This window comes from Chelonoidis abingdonii, chromosome 3, assembly GCF_003597395.2.
Source record: "Chelonoidis abingdonii isolate Lonesome George chromosome 3, CheloAbing_2.0, whole genome shotgun sequence".
Classification (NCBI taxonomy): domain Eukaryota; kingdom Metazoa; phylum Chordata; order Testudines; family Testudinidae; genus Chelonoidis; species Chelonoidis abingdonii.
In genome coordinates this window covers 18,442,347-18,461,201 of record NC_133771.1, presented here as the reverse complement: position 1 = coordinate 18,461,201, position 18,855 = coordinate 18,442,347, and the positions used below count along the sequence as shown (strand labels likewise).

The 18,855-nt window shown below is 44.9% G+C and overlaps 2 protein-coding genes across 2 annotated transcripts in view; one reads left to right on the top strand and one right to left on the bottom strand.

Annotated features, from left to right (window-relative positions):
• UBXN2A (UBX domain protein 2A) overlaps nucleotides 1-18,855 on the top strand; it is a 368,202-nt gene that overhangs the window by 271,292 nt on the left and 78,055 nt on the right. The window lies entirely within an intron of this gene.
• Nucleotides 1,036-16,337, bottom strand: TP53I3 (tumor protein p53 inducible protein 3). Its single transcript, XM_032784877.1, is given in 8 exon segments — nucleotides 1,036-1,224; nucleotides 5,164-5,296; nucleotides 5,298-5,331; nucleotides 5,334-5,369; nucleotides 6,993-7,205; nucleotides 13,106-13,373; nucleotides 14,192-14,334; nucleotides 16,325-16,337. Coding segments are annotated over 8 exon segments (1,029 nt in total).

Here is an 18,855-nt window from a genome sequence, read left to right as displayed (position 1 = left end):
TGCCTAAAAGTCCGGCTTTGCCCCCAGAAGGTGAGGAAATGCATATTGTTGTAGAATGCGTTCAACACTGAATGACAAAAGAAGAGGCCAGGGCAATACCGGTATGGCAAGTTCTACAGGATGCAGACAGGAACTCATCTTAAGTCTCCACCCTTGCTTCATCAATGGAAAAAGTACAAGGATTAAGATGGATTCCAGTATCATGTAAAACCCTAAGGCCATAGCTACACCAGCGCTTTACAGTGCTGCAAGTTTCGCGCTCAGGGGTGTGAAAAAAACACCCCCCTGGGAGCTGCAAGATACAGCGCTGTAAAGCCTCAGTGTAAACAGTGCCGCAGCGCTGGGAGCCATAGCGCTGCAAGCTACACCCGTAGAGGATGTGAGTACGTGCAGCGCTGGCAGAGCTCTCTCCCAGCGCTGGCGCTGTGACCACACTCGCAAATTTCAGGTGTAGCCATACCCTTAGTCTCAGTTCTTCCTGGGTTGGCCCACACTTACACAGGAAAGTTTGCAGGTAAATAAACCATTTACAACCAGTTGTCCTAGACAATGGGAGCCATTGAGATTTTAAGCCACCATTAATGACCCACACTTTGCACAATTACAATAGGACCTCAGAGTTATACTAAAGTGAAGTGGGGATTTGTTTCAGACAGATTACTAGCACCTATGCTGAACAGTTGTTTTCAAAAAAAATGGGAAACAACAAGCAGCGAAATAGAAAGGAAAATGGCCAATGACAATCTTGCCCAATGAAGGAACTGTAGGAGTGGAATAGACTACATTAAATTGCTCCCCTAGGACACCTTACCAATGATAGATTTGGATTTGTTATTATTCTCTTATAAGGGAATTACTTTCTCAAAAACAGTCTTGTACAAAGACTTAGTTTTACTCCTCGCTCTCACAATCCTTCCTCACTGTCATTCATTTCAAATTTGTGGCCTGAAATTGCAGGTGCTCCAGATGCCAAACTCCCATACACATCAATAGTAATTTAGTCTCTGTGGAACACCTGCAGCATCACACCCTTCTTTAAGATGAAGGAGGCATTTCAATTATAATTTTGCCAAGGTTGTTGTTTTCTTCCATGGTCCTGTGAGCCTCTACAATCCTGTGCAAAGGATAAACACTGTCAATGATTGGTTGGACAGGAGGAGATCCGTCTTGGGAGAAATATGGCAACACTCTCTCTGTGAAGGCTTTCACCAGCTTTTCTTTATACTGAAGAGAAAAAATGAGAGGTTATATTTTAAGAATTATTCCTACTTTCCTAATTCATGCACATATCTTTAAGTATTACCTATAAAAATGAGCATGTTTCTAAAAGATACAATAATGTTATGAAATGTAGTGTATTGGGAGTCTACAATAGTTAAAGGATGTAAACCCTAAAGGAGAGGAATTGTTTAGGTTCCCCCAAGGAATTTAAATTATAGTAATGAGGTGACATTTTCCCAAGGTAAGTGACAGAAGCTCCATCACAGAGGCATTTAAAATAAGATTGGACAAAGGACTTGAGAATATAGTATAGGAACAATACTGTATTGGTCCTGGGTAGAATATGTCTTAGGGTTTCATATTGCTGCCATCACTGTAGTATCTTCTTGGTATTATTAGTTATTTGTATTACCATAGTGCATAGGAGCCTTAGTCATGGCTTTTTTGTATACATCATAGCAAAGGAGAGTTTTGAAGAGGGACATGAAGGAAGATGATGAGTTGGTTTTACAGATGTTTACAGGGAGCTTCCCCCAAGTATGAAGGGCAGTATAGAGAAAGTACTGATGGTGGGATCTATGAAGGGACTTAGGCATTGAAAGCTGAGTATCACAGTGTGTAACTTTTAGGTGTTTAGATAAACAAACAGCACTCCAACCCACAAAGTGTGAGTTGTGTGAGTTACGTGCGTACACTCCCTATACAATGAGTGGGAAGAGAGGGGTGTCTTTTTTAGACTGTGATCCACAAAAGTTAGCATGCAAGGTGGGAAGTAATCTAAACTAGCACGCAAGGTGGAAAGCAACCTAAGCTAGCCTGAGGGATGTGACCTAAGATCTGCACCTCTGTCAGAGCTATAGCACGTCAGTCTGGGTTGCACAGTGATGCCTAATTGCTAGTGATACATTAATTGGGAGAAGATAGACTTTGGCTGGCTAAGTTGCATGCAGGGCCTGAAACAAAATGGTGGGAGTAGGAGGGGATAACCATTTTTATAACTAGGAGTCTACTTAACTCATGGAGAAGTCACACATTTATGCCATGACCAACCTGTGAAAAATAGCAAATTTTGCAAAAAAATGTGAGATTTCTCCACAGTGTTTCTCAAACTGAGGGCCCCAATCCAAAAGAAGCAGTTGCAAACCTATTAGGGGGTCATGGTATTGCCCCCCTTACTTTTCCACTGCTGCTGGCTGAAGCTGGGAGATGGCAGAATGGTGGTTGCTGGCCGGATGCCCAGCTCTGAAGGCAGCGCCACCACCAGCAGCAGCTGAGAAGTAAAGGTGGCATGGCATTGCCACCCTTATTTCTGTGCTTATTGCTGGCCATAGCACTGCCTTCAGAACTGGGTACCCAGCCAGCAACCGCTTCTTCAGAACTGGGTGGCCGGAGACCAGATTTCATGGTCTGTGATACGATTTTCATGGCTACAAATTTAGCAGCAACCCACTGTTTCTAGGTCTCCCCTCCCAGGGGAACGCCCAACCTTCTCTATCCCCACCTTGCCTCAGTGGCTACTGCCAGTCATAATCTAGCCCCTGCTTCCTGGGACAGACTGCCGTTTGTAAACCACCCATCACTGGCAAATGGGGTTGGACCAGCTGCCTCTGCCTATATCTGGGCTACCCCTCTGCAGCCTTAGTACCCTTTTGTGGGCCCTTAGCTTGGCCTGCAGCCTGGGGCTTTGCTAAGCTGAAGCTCCCCAGCTCCCTCTGCCCTTCCCCAGCACTCTTCTCCCCTAGATACCCTTCTCAACTTCCCAGGCAGCCAGGTCCTTCTCCCTCAGAGACTAGAGAGAGAATCTGTGTGAGTCTCTGGCTTTTAGCCCTCTTATAGGGCTAGCTCTGGGCTGATTGTGGCATGGCCTCACCTGTGGCTGCTTTAGGGTGATCAGATGTCCCAATATTATCGGGACAGTCCCGATTTTAGGGGACTTGTCCTGCATCCCGAGCTTACATCGGTCAGGATGCCCTTTGTCCTGATATCAGGGACCGTCTGGACTGCAGCTGCCGGCAGGAGTGCCACGTGCTGCTTGCAGGTGCCTGGAGCAGGCAGAGAGCTGCTCTCAATCTAGAAGCCAGAAACCTCCCAGCAGGGCTGGTGAGTGCAGCCAGGGAAGGGGGAAGGGTGTGGTGGAGTGAGTGTCTGGGAGGTGTGTGGAGGGCGCTGGGCAGTGGGGGAGGTTTGTGTGTTTTGGGGTGCTAGACAGTAGGGGAGATCTGTGTGTGTCACGGCACTGGGCAGTGCGGGTCTGTGTAGTTGTGGTGGTAAGGCTGCGGGGAAGGGCACTAGGAAAGAGGAAGGAAGGGAGGGAGGGGAAATATGTGCGTATTGGGAAACTAGTGAGTGGGAGGTTCTGTGTGGGGTGCTGAGCAGCTGTGGTGGGGCTGTGGGCCAGGGGGTGCAGGGTGGGGTGTGTGTGCACAGAACTGTGCATTTGTGGTGGAAGGGTTGTAGGGGGGCTGTGGGTATAGTGGATCCAGGGGGCGCTGGGCAGGGGAGCTGTGTGGCACAGCATGGGCCCACCCCAACCAGGACGGAGCACGCTAGTAGCACAGGGCCAGGTGGACCAGTGTGCCTCTGGCTCTGGTCAGGGCTGTGCACCTGTGTCTGTCTCCCCCTGCCCCCACTCGACCAAAGTGTCCTGATATTTCACTCTTGCAATCTGGTCACCCTAGGCTGCTTCCACGAATCAGCCTCGCTTCTCCCCCACCGCAGCCCTTTCCCAGGGCTGTTTAAAGCCCTTCAGGGCAGGAGCGGGGTGACCACTCCGCTACATACATACACGAGGCTAATCCAAAACCCAGTTAACACAAATCATCCCTGGTGTTATTCCACTGGTTTCAGCTGTGTTACAATAGAGATGGATGTGGCACAAGTAGTACAAGGACAATATAGTTGGATTCTGGATTGCTTTCCAGGATATATAATAAAAACGTGAGTGTTATTTGTATGGTAACACATTAATACAATAGTAATACCACCAAGCTGGAAGGAGGTGCAAGTGCTTTGGAGGATGGGACTACAATTCAAAAAAGATCTGGACAAACTGGAGCACTGGTCTGACGTAAACAGAATGAAATTCAATAGGGATAAATACAAAATACTCTACTTAGGAAGGAGCAATCAGTTGCACACATTCAAAATGGGAAATGACTGCCTAGGAAGGAGTACTGCAGAAAAGGATATGGAGGTCGTAGTGGACCACAAGCTAAATATGAGTCAACAATGTAACACTGTTGCAAAAAAAAAAAAAAAAAAAAAAAAAAAAAAAAAAAAACGCAACATCATTCTGGGATGCATTAGCAGGAGTGTTGTAAGCAAGACACAAGTAGTAATTCTTCCGCTCTACTCTGTACGGATTAGGCCCTCAAGTGGAGTATTGTGGTCCAGTTCTGGGCACCACATTTCAGGAAAGATTGGGCAAAATTGGAGAAAGTCCAGAGAAGAGCAACAAAAATGATTAAACATGACCTATGAGTGAAGATTAAACAAATTCATTTTTTCAATCTGGAAAGAGAAGACTGAGAGGGACATGATAACAGTTTTCAGAGTACATAAGGTTGTTACAATGAGGAGGGAGAAATTTGTTCTTAACTGACTGAGGATAGGACAAGAAGCAATGGGCTTAATTGCAGCAAGGAAGATTTAGGTTGGACTTAGGAAGCTTCCTAAATGTCAGGGTGTTAAGCACTGGATAAATTTGCTTGCAGAGGGTGTGGAATCTCCATCATTGAGATTTTTAAGAGCAGGTTAGAACAAACACCTGTCAGGGATGGTCTAGATAATACTTAGTCCTGTCATGAGTGCAGGGAGCTGGACTAGATGGCCTCTTTGAGGCCCCTTCCAGTTCTATGAATCAAATTTTTATCACTGGTATTAAAAGGAAACAATAGTAATTAGAATTACAGATTCCTGTATTAAACTTAATAAAGATGTTGCTAGTCATCACTGCTCCTTTTCTCGTGTCTTAACAGACTAGTAAGGCAGGCTCCCTCTTTTGGAATGCAGCTTGCAGGCAGATCTCCATGATACTTCACCTCCACCCAACAGTCCATACACAATCACTGGCCATCAGACTCAGACAATTGAGGTTCTTCTCCCAGTAGAACCACCAATGCAGTCTAAAATAACATCCACTCCAGAGCCTCAAGTGGAACAGGAAAGGATTTCAATAATGTATTGGAGAAATAAAATGAGGATAATTTGAAACAAAACAAACAAACAAAAAAACAGACTGAGAAAGTAGGTCTGTATACAGAGAGGCACATTCTGCAATTCTTATTTATTAGATTAGTCCCCCTGAAGTCCAGTGTGTACTACTGTGTAGTATAACTGCAAGACCAGGCTAAATATAATACATATATCTCTATGGCAAATTGCCAGCACTATTATGATGGGTCTCACGCTTTCTCTTCTTGGGGGTGGTGGGGGTCAGGGCACCATTTCTTACCCTGAATTGGATTTTAATTGCCCGCCCTCTACACCAGGTCCCAGCCCAGGGGCCCCAGGATAGTGGTGAACCACTTGAACTGGCAGTTCCTTCCCCTGGGCTACTTCCTCTCCTCCCTTCAGCTTGGGGAGGAGGGGGGTTTCCTGCCCTCCCTCTGCACAGCCAGGTGCCCTTACCTAGGGTCTTGGACTTCTTAGCCCACCACAACACTCCTCCACACTTTCTCTCTGCTCCAACTCCCCACACTGTCTGATTGAAGCAGGGGGTTTTATCATGTGACTGACTGCAGGTGCTCTAATTGGTTTCAGGTGCTCTAGTTAATCAATAGCAAACTTTCTTCCCCTTACAGGGAATAAGGCTCCCTTCTAACCCTCTCCTGCTGCCCTCTGGCCATGCTGTATCACAATTCACATATGCAAACCCATAAACTAAGCCCTAAATATCCATAGAAAGCACAATAACCTTTTTCTAGGCACAGTGGGCAAGTAAAAAAAAATTGTGTACATTTTTTGTGCCCACAGTCAAACATTTAGCAATCCAAATGCTGGGACTTGTGCTCACAATTACTTGTGGATGCATAAGCAATGCAGGCATAATATTTGTGCCCACAACAACAACAAACCAAAACAAAGGGAGAACTGCTGAAAACAGGGCCCAGTTAAACAAGTTCTATGCTGACATTGGGTCTGTCCTGCAGGTGCTGAGCATATTGAAATCTTACTGAAACCAGCCACTTCCAAGGTGAAATGCAATAACTATATAAAGTGCATAACACTAAATAGCAGCTTAAGACAGGAAGTGAAGGTTGCCACATCTGAATAAAACTAGAGTGGGAATGATTGGTAGGTGGAACATAATTATCCAACTTGGAATTTGGCCAGGACATCATTATTCAAAGTAGTCATGGGATTTTTAGCACTGCTAGTGCTCAACACCTGTGTTTTAGGCCTCATCTAGGACTACAGATTCCCCTCCCAGCCAACAACAGGCCATAACAGATTTGAGATGGGGAGGCCTATGTGAAAATCAACCTCCCTGATGGGATGATCCCATTGAAAATCTAAGGGTACTTCTATGCTGCAACATTAATAACCCACAGCACTGAGTTTCAGAGTCTGGGACAATTGACTTGGGCTCATGGGGCTTTGGCTGCAGGGCTAAAAATTGCAGCACAGACATTTGGGCTCAGGCCTGGGATCTAAGACCTACTCCCTTGTGAGGTTTCAGACCCATGACTCCAGCCCAAACCCGAGTGTCTACACTGCAATGATTAGCCCTGCAGGCTGAGCCCCACGAGCCCAAAACAGCTGATTCTCACCATTTGTGAACTCCAGGACCCTTTCTGTAAAATCCTCCTCCTTATAGTTGAACCCAGCAGCTGCTCCAAGTTTTGCTGCCAGCTTGAGTTTCTCTTGTGTTCCAGCTGTTACAATGGGAATAGCTTTTGCCAGTCTAGTCAGTTGAATGGCTGTTGTGCCAACTCCACTAGCTCCTGCATGGATCAGCACCGTCTGTCCACTTTGTACGTTACCTGAAACAAAACATAGGGAAATGAACAACCCATTTGGGACTGTCTTCAGATTAGACATGGTTGCGGTAAAAAGTGCTCAATAACAAGCTGAACTAGTTATCCCTAATCTGTGGATTCTGCAGCTAAAATAAGTAGCTGTTGAACAGCTTTAATTAGGGAAAAAATCCAGACCTGGTGTAAGTGCATGCAGTAAAATATTGAATAGCTGCTCTGTAAGTGAGCACCATATATCTTGTCCACTGAATGAGGCACTGTGAAAAAAATAGTATGTGATCATTTCATAGGGACTGTATCATAATGTATACATGCAAAGTGAGAAAACTGAGATTGCACAGGCAACCTTAATTCTGGCAGTCTTAATTTTTGAGTCCTTGATTTGCAATCTTAATAACGTTCATTTAACTTCTTTTTTTGTTTGTAATTTCCTATGTTTTAAAGAAAGCAAACAGAAATTCTATTATGTGGAATCATGATGACACATATGGTTTATCAGCGGGGTTGGAACCATTAGATACACCATGCAGACATAGGTGCTGAAACTAGGGTTGCTGGGGTGCTTCCACATCCTCTGGCTTGAAGTGGTTTCCATTATATACAGGGTTTACGGTTTGGTTCAACGGCTCTCGGCACCCCTGCTATACAGATTGTTCTAGCGCTCCTGAATACAGATCTCTGATATTTGAGCTAATGTAATAAATAATAGCAGTAGTAGTTGTAATCCCCTGTGTGGACCAGCACTACACACTTTGCCAGAGGGTTTCACTGATATTTTCTGATAGAAGAGAAATGGTGAGACTCAAGAATCTTTAGTTCCATTCTAGGCTCTGGAGGGGAGTGTTCTCTACTGGGCACAGACTCTTCTGCCTGTTTTCTTCAAGCTTGACCCCTTGACCTCCAAACTGTCTCTGTCACAATCCTGTCTCGTCCTTACTCGCTTCCTCATTCTATTCTCACCTAGCCAGTCCTAGTCTCCATTCCTCAGGTTTCTTATCCCAGTCCCAGTTTCCTTGTCCAGCTAGTCCTTGTGTGCCCCTCTGGATTCTCTGTTCCAATCCCAATCTCCACCAGCACTCACAGTCCTAGTCTTCCTCCCAGTTCTCCTGCCTAACTATTCCCACTTTCCCCTCCACGCAGCCCTGGCACTTTATCCTCTGTCTCCTTGCCATCCAGTCCCAGCTCCCCCTCCTGGCTACTCATCCAATCTGTCTCTGTTCAGTTATCCCCCACATTCTCCACCCCAGTTCCCATTCCAACTCACCTTGTGGCCTCTCATCCAATCCCAGTGCCCCCACTCAGTTCCTTATCCAAGTCTCTGTGCCCAGCCTGCCACAGTTCTCCCACTGCATCCTAGTTCCTTGTCACCTCTGTCTCCCCTCCACCCACTTCCTTCCCCATGACACACTGAGCTCCTGCCCCTGGCTCCCATTTCCAGGCTCCTTGCCCAGCCAATCCTTGACTTTCCCCCAATTCCTAGTTTACCTGTCCTCGCACTGCCAGTCTCCAATCCCAGTCTCCCCACTCCAGGCTCTTTGTCTGCACCCAGATGCTTGGCCCAGACCTAGCACAGCCCACAATAGCTCAGAGCTGCAATTGCAGGCAAAGTCCTTCATAGCTCTGGGCTGAAGCAAGCTCACTGCAGATGGAAACTCCAGAGACTTTAGATGCTAAACTTCATCAAGTCTCTGCTGAGCTTCTGATTTTAAAAAGGCTTATAACTTGGGCAGATTTGGGCAGATTTTCACAGCGAAGGCAAAAGGCACATCCCAGACACAAAGGCCAAATTCCAAGTTCCTGCTCCAGTGCACAAGGGCACTAGAATGTCTCAAAATAAGGTTGCTAGTATTTTTTTAACATAACAAAACAATTTTCCTTGTTCTTGGAAATGCCTGAGTTGTTTTGGCTAAAATTTTCTAGAATGGTTAAAGTTTGGCTAAGTTATAACCAGCTGAAAAGAGGGTCTTACAATGGGAAATGTCAGGCAACCTTCATAATCGATGGTGCTCTCATCCCTCCTATAATTATATTATCTTGTAATTGCTTATAAGCCTCAGAACATATATAATGTTAACAGATTTGAGTACAATTTTGGGGTGGTCATTTAGTGCTATTGAAAGGCATGGGCTCAACAACCCTGGAGACCAAAATCCTATCTGGCCATAGAAGCCTGGATAGCAGCAATACAAGCTTCCCTACACTGCTGTCATAAACAGATAAGAAAAGTTAATAGCACAGAAGTACTTTATATCTCTTTGACTATAAAGGGTTAACAAGTTCAGTAAGCCTGGCTGTCACCTGACCAGAGAACCAATCAGGGGACAGGATACTTTCAAATCTTGAGCGGAGGAAGTTTGTCATGTCCTCTGTTGCTGTGTGCTGTTTAGTTTGAGGTTTGGTTTGTTGTTCATTCTGGGGGGCTCGAGGGACTAGAGTGGACTACAGTTTCCCTCCAATCTCCCTGATACAGGCTCTTAGAAGTTCAGAATAAGTAGGTAGTACATCAGATATTGTTAGAGCGAGTTAGCTTATGTTTGTTTCTTTATTGCAGAATGCTGCATTTGGCTGAAAAAGGAGTTCAACATTTGTATTTTGCTGAAAGGTATTTTAACTTATGTACTCTGTTACTTGGGCGGTGGATGGTATTCCAGTGTCTATGAGCGAAAGACCCTATACCCTATTCCATTTTAATTTACTAAAGATGAATTTTTACGTTTTCTCTCTTTTAATTAAAGTTTTTCTTTTTTAGACTGATTGTTTTTGAATATTCTGGCAAATGTGAGACTTGAGGAAGCACTGCTCTCGGATTTCAACAGGGTGAATTGCGTAGAGAAAGGAGAGAAGGGGGAGGAAGGTGCTAATCTGATCTGAAGGAGCACTATCTGATGTCGTGCCGGATCACTTTCTCTCTCAGGGAGGAGATCTGGCGAGGGAAAAGAAGGAGGGGACAGAAGATCAAAAAATTGTTACGCATCTTGATTTTAGTGATCAAAGGAGCTATTGACCAAATCAGCAAGTGATCTTCCAAGAGAGAACGCGAGGGAGGTGGAAGCTCGCCGAGGGAGAGGCCCACCGCGCCACCAAATCGATAGGGGGAAAGGAGTTTACTTCTATAGTTTAAAGATCCAGAGGAATAATCAGGGTCTTAGGACTCTCCCAGGGCAGTAGGTGTCATGGGGGACCAGCTCGCCTCGGACACATACGATTCCATGATAACGGTGAAAGTGGCACAGGGCGTGGCAGGCGCGGAACAGGTTCAAGCTGAGTGAAGTGTAGAGCTGTACGAACCGAGAATTCAAGCTGAGAAATCGGTACCCCATCTTGTGGATGCTAAGGTTCAGAGTGGGAGATTGATACCAATTGACAACGGCCAAGTGACACTGTCCTCTACACAAAGAAAAGAAACCTCGAGGAGACCACCATCTAGGTTAATGCTCGACAAAGATGGATAGTTCATAAGCTATAGCATAAGACTCTCTAGTCTCTCCTGCTGAGCTTTGCAGCAATACGATGCTAAGCTGAATTTCTGTCAAAGATAAATGAGAACATCTGACCACTACACTGTCTGGAAACAGTCAGAAACAAGAGTTAGAGCCACGAGATGATTAATATTAAGGAAAACTGTCTAAATAACATGTTCCAAGTGGCTGATTCTCAACAAAAATGCTGAGTCCAATCTAAACTTCAAGTGAGACAGTATATAAGACCTACAAGATAAAAGCCTGCCGGGAACCAACGCGCACAGCGATGAAGTGTTGAATCCAGCATAATGCAATAATTCCAAAACCAATGATCAGACAGTATCAGGGCAAGGCATCGGATGTCGCAGTAGGAACCTCCCAACATGTTGACGTTTAGTAAACGTCGCAAAGTCAGACTCTAGAGGTAGGCCTTGCTTTGGGGAAACCTACGCATTTAGGGAAGTTTAATTGGAAGAGCCGTAGTTCCCAGTCGGGAAATACAGATGCCAAGATACAGTAGATCCAGTTAGACGGCGCTAACGGTTGCTTGCGCCCTTAGGCGCGTAATGGCATTTTGCGCCGCCCCCAGTGCCTTGACTCCCGCAGCTCTGGTGGAGCTGCCAGCGATCTTCTGCGAAGGGTCCGTTGGGTCGTGGCTTCAGTGGAGCTGCCGCATGCATGCTGCGGTTTAGTCCACAAGAGCTGCGGAGCAGCGACTGTTTCTTTCAGGGCATGCCTGGGCAGGCTCCACAGAGCCGCGGACAGCGGACCTCTACGCAGCATGCCTGCGGCAGGTCAAACCGGAAGCCGCCTGCCGCCTGGTGGTAAAAGCTTCCTTTCTCCAACCTGGACTAAGCGCTCCAAATTGGGTTGCTTACCTGAAATCCCCCATACTAACTACAGCTTGGATCTATCTCGCTGCCACAGCAAGGAATTTACAGAGGCCTGACTCCCTTTCCGCTCTCGTGGTTCTAGCCCCAACCCTTCCCTGGAGGGGACCCAAGGACCAAATCCTCTTGGGTCTCCCTATCCAACGGGGAAATCAAGTCGTCTTCCCCCTTGTCTCCTCGTTCTGCTCCCCTGTTCCCCCTCCCTTTTCCCTGGATGAGCCTGGCGATGCAGTACTAACTCCTTGAGGACCAAACTTTATTAAGAGGGAAATTCACCCTCCCCTGAGGCGATCTGCATTTCAAATCTAGTAAAGCTAATATAAAGAGATTTTCCAACCCTCCTCCTTCTGTAAGCCTCACCAGAGAAACCCCAACAACCTCAGCCAGGTTTTGAAAAAGAAACTTTATATAAAAAGAAAGAAAATACAAAACAATAATCTTGCATTAAGAAACTCAATACAGGCTCTTGCTTATAAGAAAATATGAATAAACAGTCTGATTTAAAAGATAGCCCCGTTTAAACCAGTCCAGCAAATCAACACACCTGTAAATACAACACAAAGCTCATCACAGCCGAATTACTTTGTTTCCTTTTTGTACTCACAGATGTTTAGGAGAAGATTTGAAAGAAGAGGGAGTTAGAAGAAAAGCTTGCTTTCTCACAGCCGAGGAAAACAAAAAGACCCAGAAAAAAAGCCAAAAACCTGCAGAGGTTCCCACCCTTCCTTTTGAAAATCCTGTTTCCTGATTAGTCCTCTGGTCAGGTGTTTGGTTCCCTATGTAACCCCTTTACAGTAAAAGAAAATTAACCCTTACCTTACCTATCTATTTATGACACGCCCCCCGGCAAAATGCCACCCCCCGAATAATCCTGGCGCCCTAGGCGATTGCCTAGGCTGCCTAAATGGTAGCGCTGGCCCTGGTAGAACCTCAGAGTTACGAACACCTCGGGAATGGAGATTGTTCATAACTCTGAAAGGTTTGTAACTCTGAACAAAATGTTTTGGTTGTTCTTTCAAAAGATTACAACTGAACATTGACTTAATACTGCTTTGAAACGTTACTATGCAGAAGAAAAATGCTGCTTTTAACCATCTTAATTTAAATGAAACAAGCACAGAAACAGTTTCCGTATCTTGTCAAAATATTTAAACTTTCCCTACATTTTTTAGTAGTTTACGTTTAATACAGCACTGCATTGTATTTGCTTTTTTTTTTTTTCTTTTTTTCTCCTGCTGCTGCCTAATTGCGTACTTCTGGTGCCAACATGTGGTTGACTGGTCAGTTCGTAACTCTCAGGTTCTACTGTAAAGCCAAGCCCCTTTTTGAATTCTTCCCTTTTTAATATGCAGTCAGCAAAGCAAGTTATTATTGAATAGATGTGACCAACCTTTAGGAATTTAGGTCTTGTACATCTAAATCATGTGGAAAAGAAAGGTCAAAGGGCTAGATGCATGGAGTGACATAGAAAACGCTCTTCAAAGGCAAGTGACATTCAGATCTGGGCAATGAACAGAAGAAAATGGCGAACGGCATTTGCAGATACATCACTCACCTACAAAATGCAGCAACTGAAAGGCTGTTAGCCAGTCTTCAGGAATGGCTGCAGCCTGAACAAAAGGTATACCATTAGGGATCGACATCAGATGACCTTCTGGCACAGTGACGTATTCTGCCTGGCCACCCCCAGACAGCAGAGCCATCACTGTATCTCCAGTTTTCCACTGACCCTTGCAACCAGGTCCAAACCCAGCCACAAGTCCAGCTGCTTCTAAGCCTAGAATGTCATTTGCTCCTTTTGGGGAAGGATACTTTCCGCTCCTCTGCAAAATCAGAAAGAATAATCAGTGCAATGAACTGCAATTTGATCTGCCACTTAACCTAATCTCTCTTTATTCAGTTTTACTTCAGAACCCCCCTAGGTTTTAGTTCTGGTCACATCATGCAAATACATTTCAATCCAAGTCTTTTTAGGATCTCCCATCCTTGGTGGTATTTTTAGCAATAATTACCCTTCCTTTTTTAGGCTGAGCATGTTTTGTTCTTGAAACTTTATATGTCTGTAAGCAACTGGTGAGTGTGTTACAGGTCCCCCTCGGTGCTGATCTGCTGAAGATATGAGTTCTCCCTGGTTGCTGAGCTTTAGCACAAGCTACAGACTCTCATGCTTTTAGCTCTGGAGGTCCCTGGTTCAGTCCCCAGTGTGTCAGCCAAGACGTTGGCTGCTAATGTACATTTTAAGAGGTAGGTAGAATGTGACTACTTAAATTGGAATTTAGCCAAGGTACTAGAGTTAACACCCTTATGTTCATGAGAATGTTATGGGAATTTTTAAGTGGCCACGAGTGACTAGAGCTGTTTTCATCTCACCTGAAAGGAGACACCTCCAGGAGCACAATGCCCGATATCATAATGGGTCATAGGTTCAGTGAGGACTCAGGTGATGAAGAAGTGCCACCTACTGAATCACCAACCACCTCTTTTTGAAGCACTCTGAACTTTTTCTTGCTAACCAGGTCCAACCCCTCTTACCTTTTCAGATCTGTCAAAATTCAAGCCAGACTCTTCTGTTACTCAAAAACTGAGTCTAAGCAATGCAGTGTGTCCCACAGGTCTATAAGTCAGCTTACCAGAGACATACTTGCAATAAGTCCATCCTGTTCAGAGCACCGGCAGACACTTTTATAAGGACTTCTCCTCTTCCTGGATGTGGTTTCGGTACCTCTTTCACATACAGATTCTCTGGGCCTCCTGGCTGGTCAAAATAAACTGCCAACATTTTCTCTGAACCAATACAAAAAGGAAAGCACTAAAGCAGGTGTATTTGCTTGTCACTAGGCAACCCATGTTCAGCCTTAAGACGTGAATTGTTGATATCCATTCATAAACCTAGACTGCCCCAAAGACACCACTGTGCACAACTTGGACAATCTAGACCAGCCTCCAGCATAAATAATGTGAGATGGGGGATCATGGCAGGTATTACAGGAATAGAAAGGTTTAAAGTTAATGCATTATATTCAAACCAGGACAAAACATTAGTTTCAAAACAGTCATCTAATGACCCACAAAGTTAGGGTCACTTTGCATGAAATCAGAGGTCCCAATCCTGTAGCGTGTTCTGTGTGGATGTGCCCCTCATGCCCTGCATGGAGCCCCATTGACTTCAAAGGACTCCATGTGAGCGAAGAAATCCACCAGCATGGAGCTGATGGCAGAATCAGGGGATCAGTGCTCGAACTGCCAAGGTACATTGGCCTGTAAAATAATTGACACAAAGAGCTAAACATAATTTTAAACACCTCAGTAGAGGGAGCAAGAATAATTTATTTCATATGTATAAAGTTTTATCTAACCTCAGATTTGTGATTCAGCCCTTCAGCTGCCAAAGTAAAGACACAGTAAAACAGCAGCTAGTTGATTGAGACAGAAAATGATTACAGGTTTAAAAACCTCCTGATTCATTCTCCTTAGCAGGAGATTCCTCTGTGCCTGACTTGCTCTAGGAATCTCATGATTTCTCCCACTAACTGTTGCAGTCCTGTGGGTGCTAGGTGACTTTCTCTCCTCATATGTGCTGTTTCTTGATTCCTTTGCTTTGGGGGTATCTGTCAAGATGTGAAGCGTGCACAAGCTGGTATAGAGTCAGCCTGCCTGGCAGCTTTAGGTCAGAAAAGATTCTCCATTGGTGTAATGGGAAGGGCAACAGGAGATGGGAAATCACAGAGGGGCTCATCTTCTGTATTATCTACTGAGCGCCAACCGTGTACCCAGCACCGTACAGAATATGGAGGAGAATGGATCACTGCCCCAAGTAGCCTGCAGTCTTAGGTCCTAATCCTGCAAACTCTTAAGCATACAGGACTCTACTCACATGGAGTTGTCCCATTGATTTAAAATACAAATGTTACCAATTAATGTTATTTTAATAGAACTACCCACAGGACTAACATTATGCAGATACTTAAGTGCTTGCAGCATTAGGGCCTAGGATGACAAAACAATACACAATTGAGACACACAGAACACCGGAGAGACTGATTCACCACGTGTCACTGCAGGGGTTAATTTATGATGACTAAACATTTCTCTAAATGATTAACTCTCAGCTGCACTAATCAAGCACAGAAACTGCAAAGAAAGCCAACCCTGAAATAATGGGAGTCTTACAGAGCTCCACCAGACACCTTCCCACAAGACAGTTTGCTCCTGCTTTCCGCATTTTCATCTTTATTGTGCATGTTAAAGTGAATGATGAAAATTAGCAGATCAATGAACATCATCAATGTGAAATTTAGTCAATAAATAAAAAATAAAGATGTTATACTCATTCCTTAATCCCTCTACCTTTATTCATAATTTTTCAAAACACATTTTTTATACATGCTTTTTCTTCTTTGTTGCTAGGTGAAAGACTCATACAGACATCACAGTAAAATGACTATAGTGAAACTGACTATTTACAAAGTGCTTTCAAATGCACAGAACTGGAATACATAGAGAATATAACATTTGGGTCCACTCTAATCCTTTCAGTCACAGTAATCTTGGGTTAGTTTACAATAGAGATAGGTAAAAAATTTGTAGAACAAAGTAGCATTTTTAAAAAACTGATGATGACCTCTCTTCAGACCACTTCAAACTATTAAACATCCAAGCAAGCACATCTTTTACATGTTTGCCTGATTGTCAGTAACTAATTAGGACAATAAAATTGACCAAAATAATTTAAGCAATGTAGATATTTGGTTCCTGGATACAATTTAATACTCACCTTTATTCTGCATATCAAGAAAGGTTTTCCACACACAAGGAGCAAAAGTCAATCCATTTCTTCTAAAGCAGTTTGAGTCCACTTCCTCCTTTCCCAGTCCTACCCCTAGAAGAAGTTATCACGTAACCCAACAGGGTAGAGAGGAAAAAGAATGGGATGGTATTTAAAGCTAAAACACATACAAAATTCAAAATCAGAGATTTTGATAAACTTCTACAAACAAACATGTTTTTGCTTGATCAATCTGGTTCTTGTCATTGTGGTAATCAGACAGAAATCTATATCCTTCTTCCCTATGTAAGCAAAGGGATTTGGGCCAGTTCCTCTCTTTTTTCACAGTGCTGCCTGTTTGAGTATGAAAGCACTTTTCCCTAGGCAAAATGTTTGATTGTTGACCTGGCTTCTCGACTCTGAATTCTGCAAGCTGGGTTTATTTAACAAATTCGTTTTAACTGTTGAAATTGTTGGGAGTATAAGGTAGGAAACTGAAACACAAGTCCACCCAAGTTAGGCTTAATCAATTTGCACCTTTATTTATAAACTTTCAGACAGAATTATTGTCATGTATAATGTCAGAACATACATTTATGCCTGATGGTAAAGAGATAAAATCAGGGCCGTAACTAGGGTAGGGCAAATGGGGCAGTCACCCGGGCAAAAAGCCATTGGGGCGGAAAAATGGAGTGGCATTGGGGGACATACAGGGTCACATGTGTCCCCCCATTTCTGCCTTCTATTTAGCACAGGAGTTTACAAACTGTGGGGCATGCCCCCTACAATTTGAAAACTGTTGACTCCTGCCAGGTTGGGGTGCCCTGGAAAAATGGACACCCCCATGCGCCGACCTGCTCCACCTGCCCAGTACTCCTGCCTGGGAGCGGGGTCGGGGCGTACGGACTTGCCCCACTCTGCCCACCCCCGTGCCCCAACCCTGCTCCCCCTGACAGGAGCACCAAGCAGGTGGGTGGAGCAGGGCAAGCCCCTGTGTGCTGACCCCCCCCAGCAGGTACTGCAGGTGGAAGGGAGGGGAGGGGCCCCCACTTGGTCTGGCCTAGGGCCTCACAAAACTGTAAGCTGCCATGAGATGCTCCCTGAGATGTTTGCTCGCTGCTGCCCTGGTGCTCCTGGGCAGGGGATCAGGGAAGGGAGGGCTGCCAGGCAGCTAGCTTGCACCCTAGCTCCCATAGTGCAGAGAACCAGGAGCCCAAGCATGCCGGGCAGCTCCCAATCCCACCACCTTCCAATCCACCGACTCCTGGCAGGAGGCAACGGTTTTCAAATTGTGGGGGACCCGCCCACAGTTTGAAAATCTCTGTGCTAAATGGAGGCAGAAATCTGAAGGTGCACGTGACCCCTGTGATCCCCCCCCCCCCCATCAACTCTGGGGAGCAAAAATATGCTTGCTCGCCCCTGGCACTAAAATGCCCAGTTACAGCTCTGGATAAGATGGAATAGTTAGCTGTCCGAACCCAAGATGTGGATGGCCAGGCTCACTGGGAGAGCAGTAGCAATCGGGCTTTGTGCCTGGTGCAGTGGCACTCGGGCCAGAGATCACAGCCAGAATCAGGAGTCAAGAGCAGGCTTGGAACAAGGCAAGCATAGAGCTGGGACCAAGGCTAGGGCAGGCTAAGTCCTGTGGAGTCAGTGACCACTATCAGGCAGAGGAGAATTCTAAGCCATAAAGTGACTTTGGCAGACTCAACTGCTGAATCACTTATGGGTGTTGTATACCTGACCTGGGAATCACCAGACCAGCTCCTGGCTTGAGGATTGGCTGAAGCCTAACACAGGAATGACTCATTACTGCATGTGGTTTAATCAGGTTCTAATCCAGTGATAATTTGTCACTACACACAGTAGGGGCCCAAGTTACTAAATTCCTGAGAATCAGGAAGTTCTCCTATACTTCATGAAGATCATTGCAGCCTCTGATGTCTGGTCCTTCTGTTGCATTCCCTCAGTTTCTGGTCCACTGTTTCTCCAGTTTTGGCCCCTCCTTCATGTACTTACATATAACATATTCATTCTCTTTTCTCCAATCAGCATTAAGCACTGTCATAAAATATGCATGCACGCTCTTCAATTTACACAACTTTTACTGTATATACAATTTCCATGTCATTTTGTTTTCATGCCATCTTGCCCTAATTTTTTCCAGTATGAAGGGATTTTAGTATTACAAGGTTGTGTATTTATCATACTAATTAACTTTTCCTTTTACCTAAAATCTTCCAATGCAACATATCACTTTTGTCTTATCGGCAGAAGTGGTATTTAAACAAACCAGCAAATCTATGTGAGAGGGCAAAAATGGCAAAACAACTCTCACGCCAGGAAAAATTAGGCTGAAGTCTTAGTCTAAGTATTATCTCATCCAGACTCATTTACTTTCCATAAAAAATGGTTGCTCACCTTCTCGTAACTGTTGTTCTTTGAGATGTGTTGGTCATGTCCATTCCAATCAGGTGTGCGCACGTGCACATTAGCCAGAAGATTTTTCCCCTAGCAGCATCTGTCGGGTTGGCCTGAGT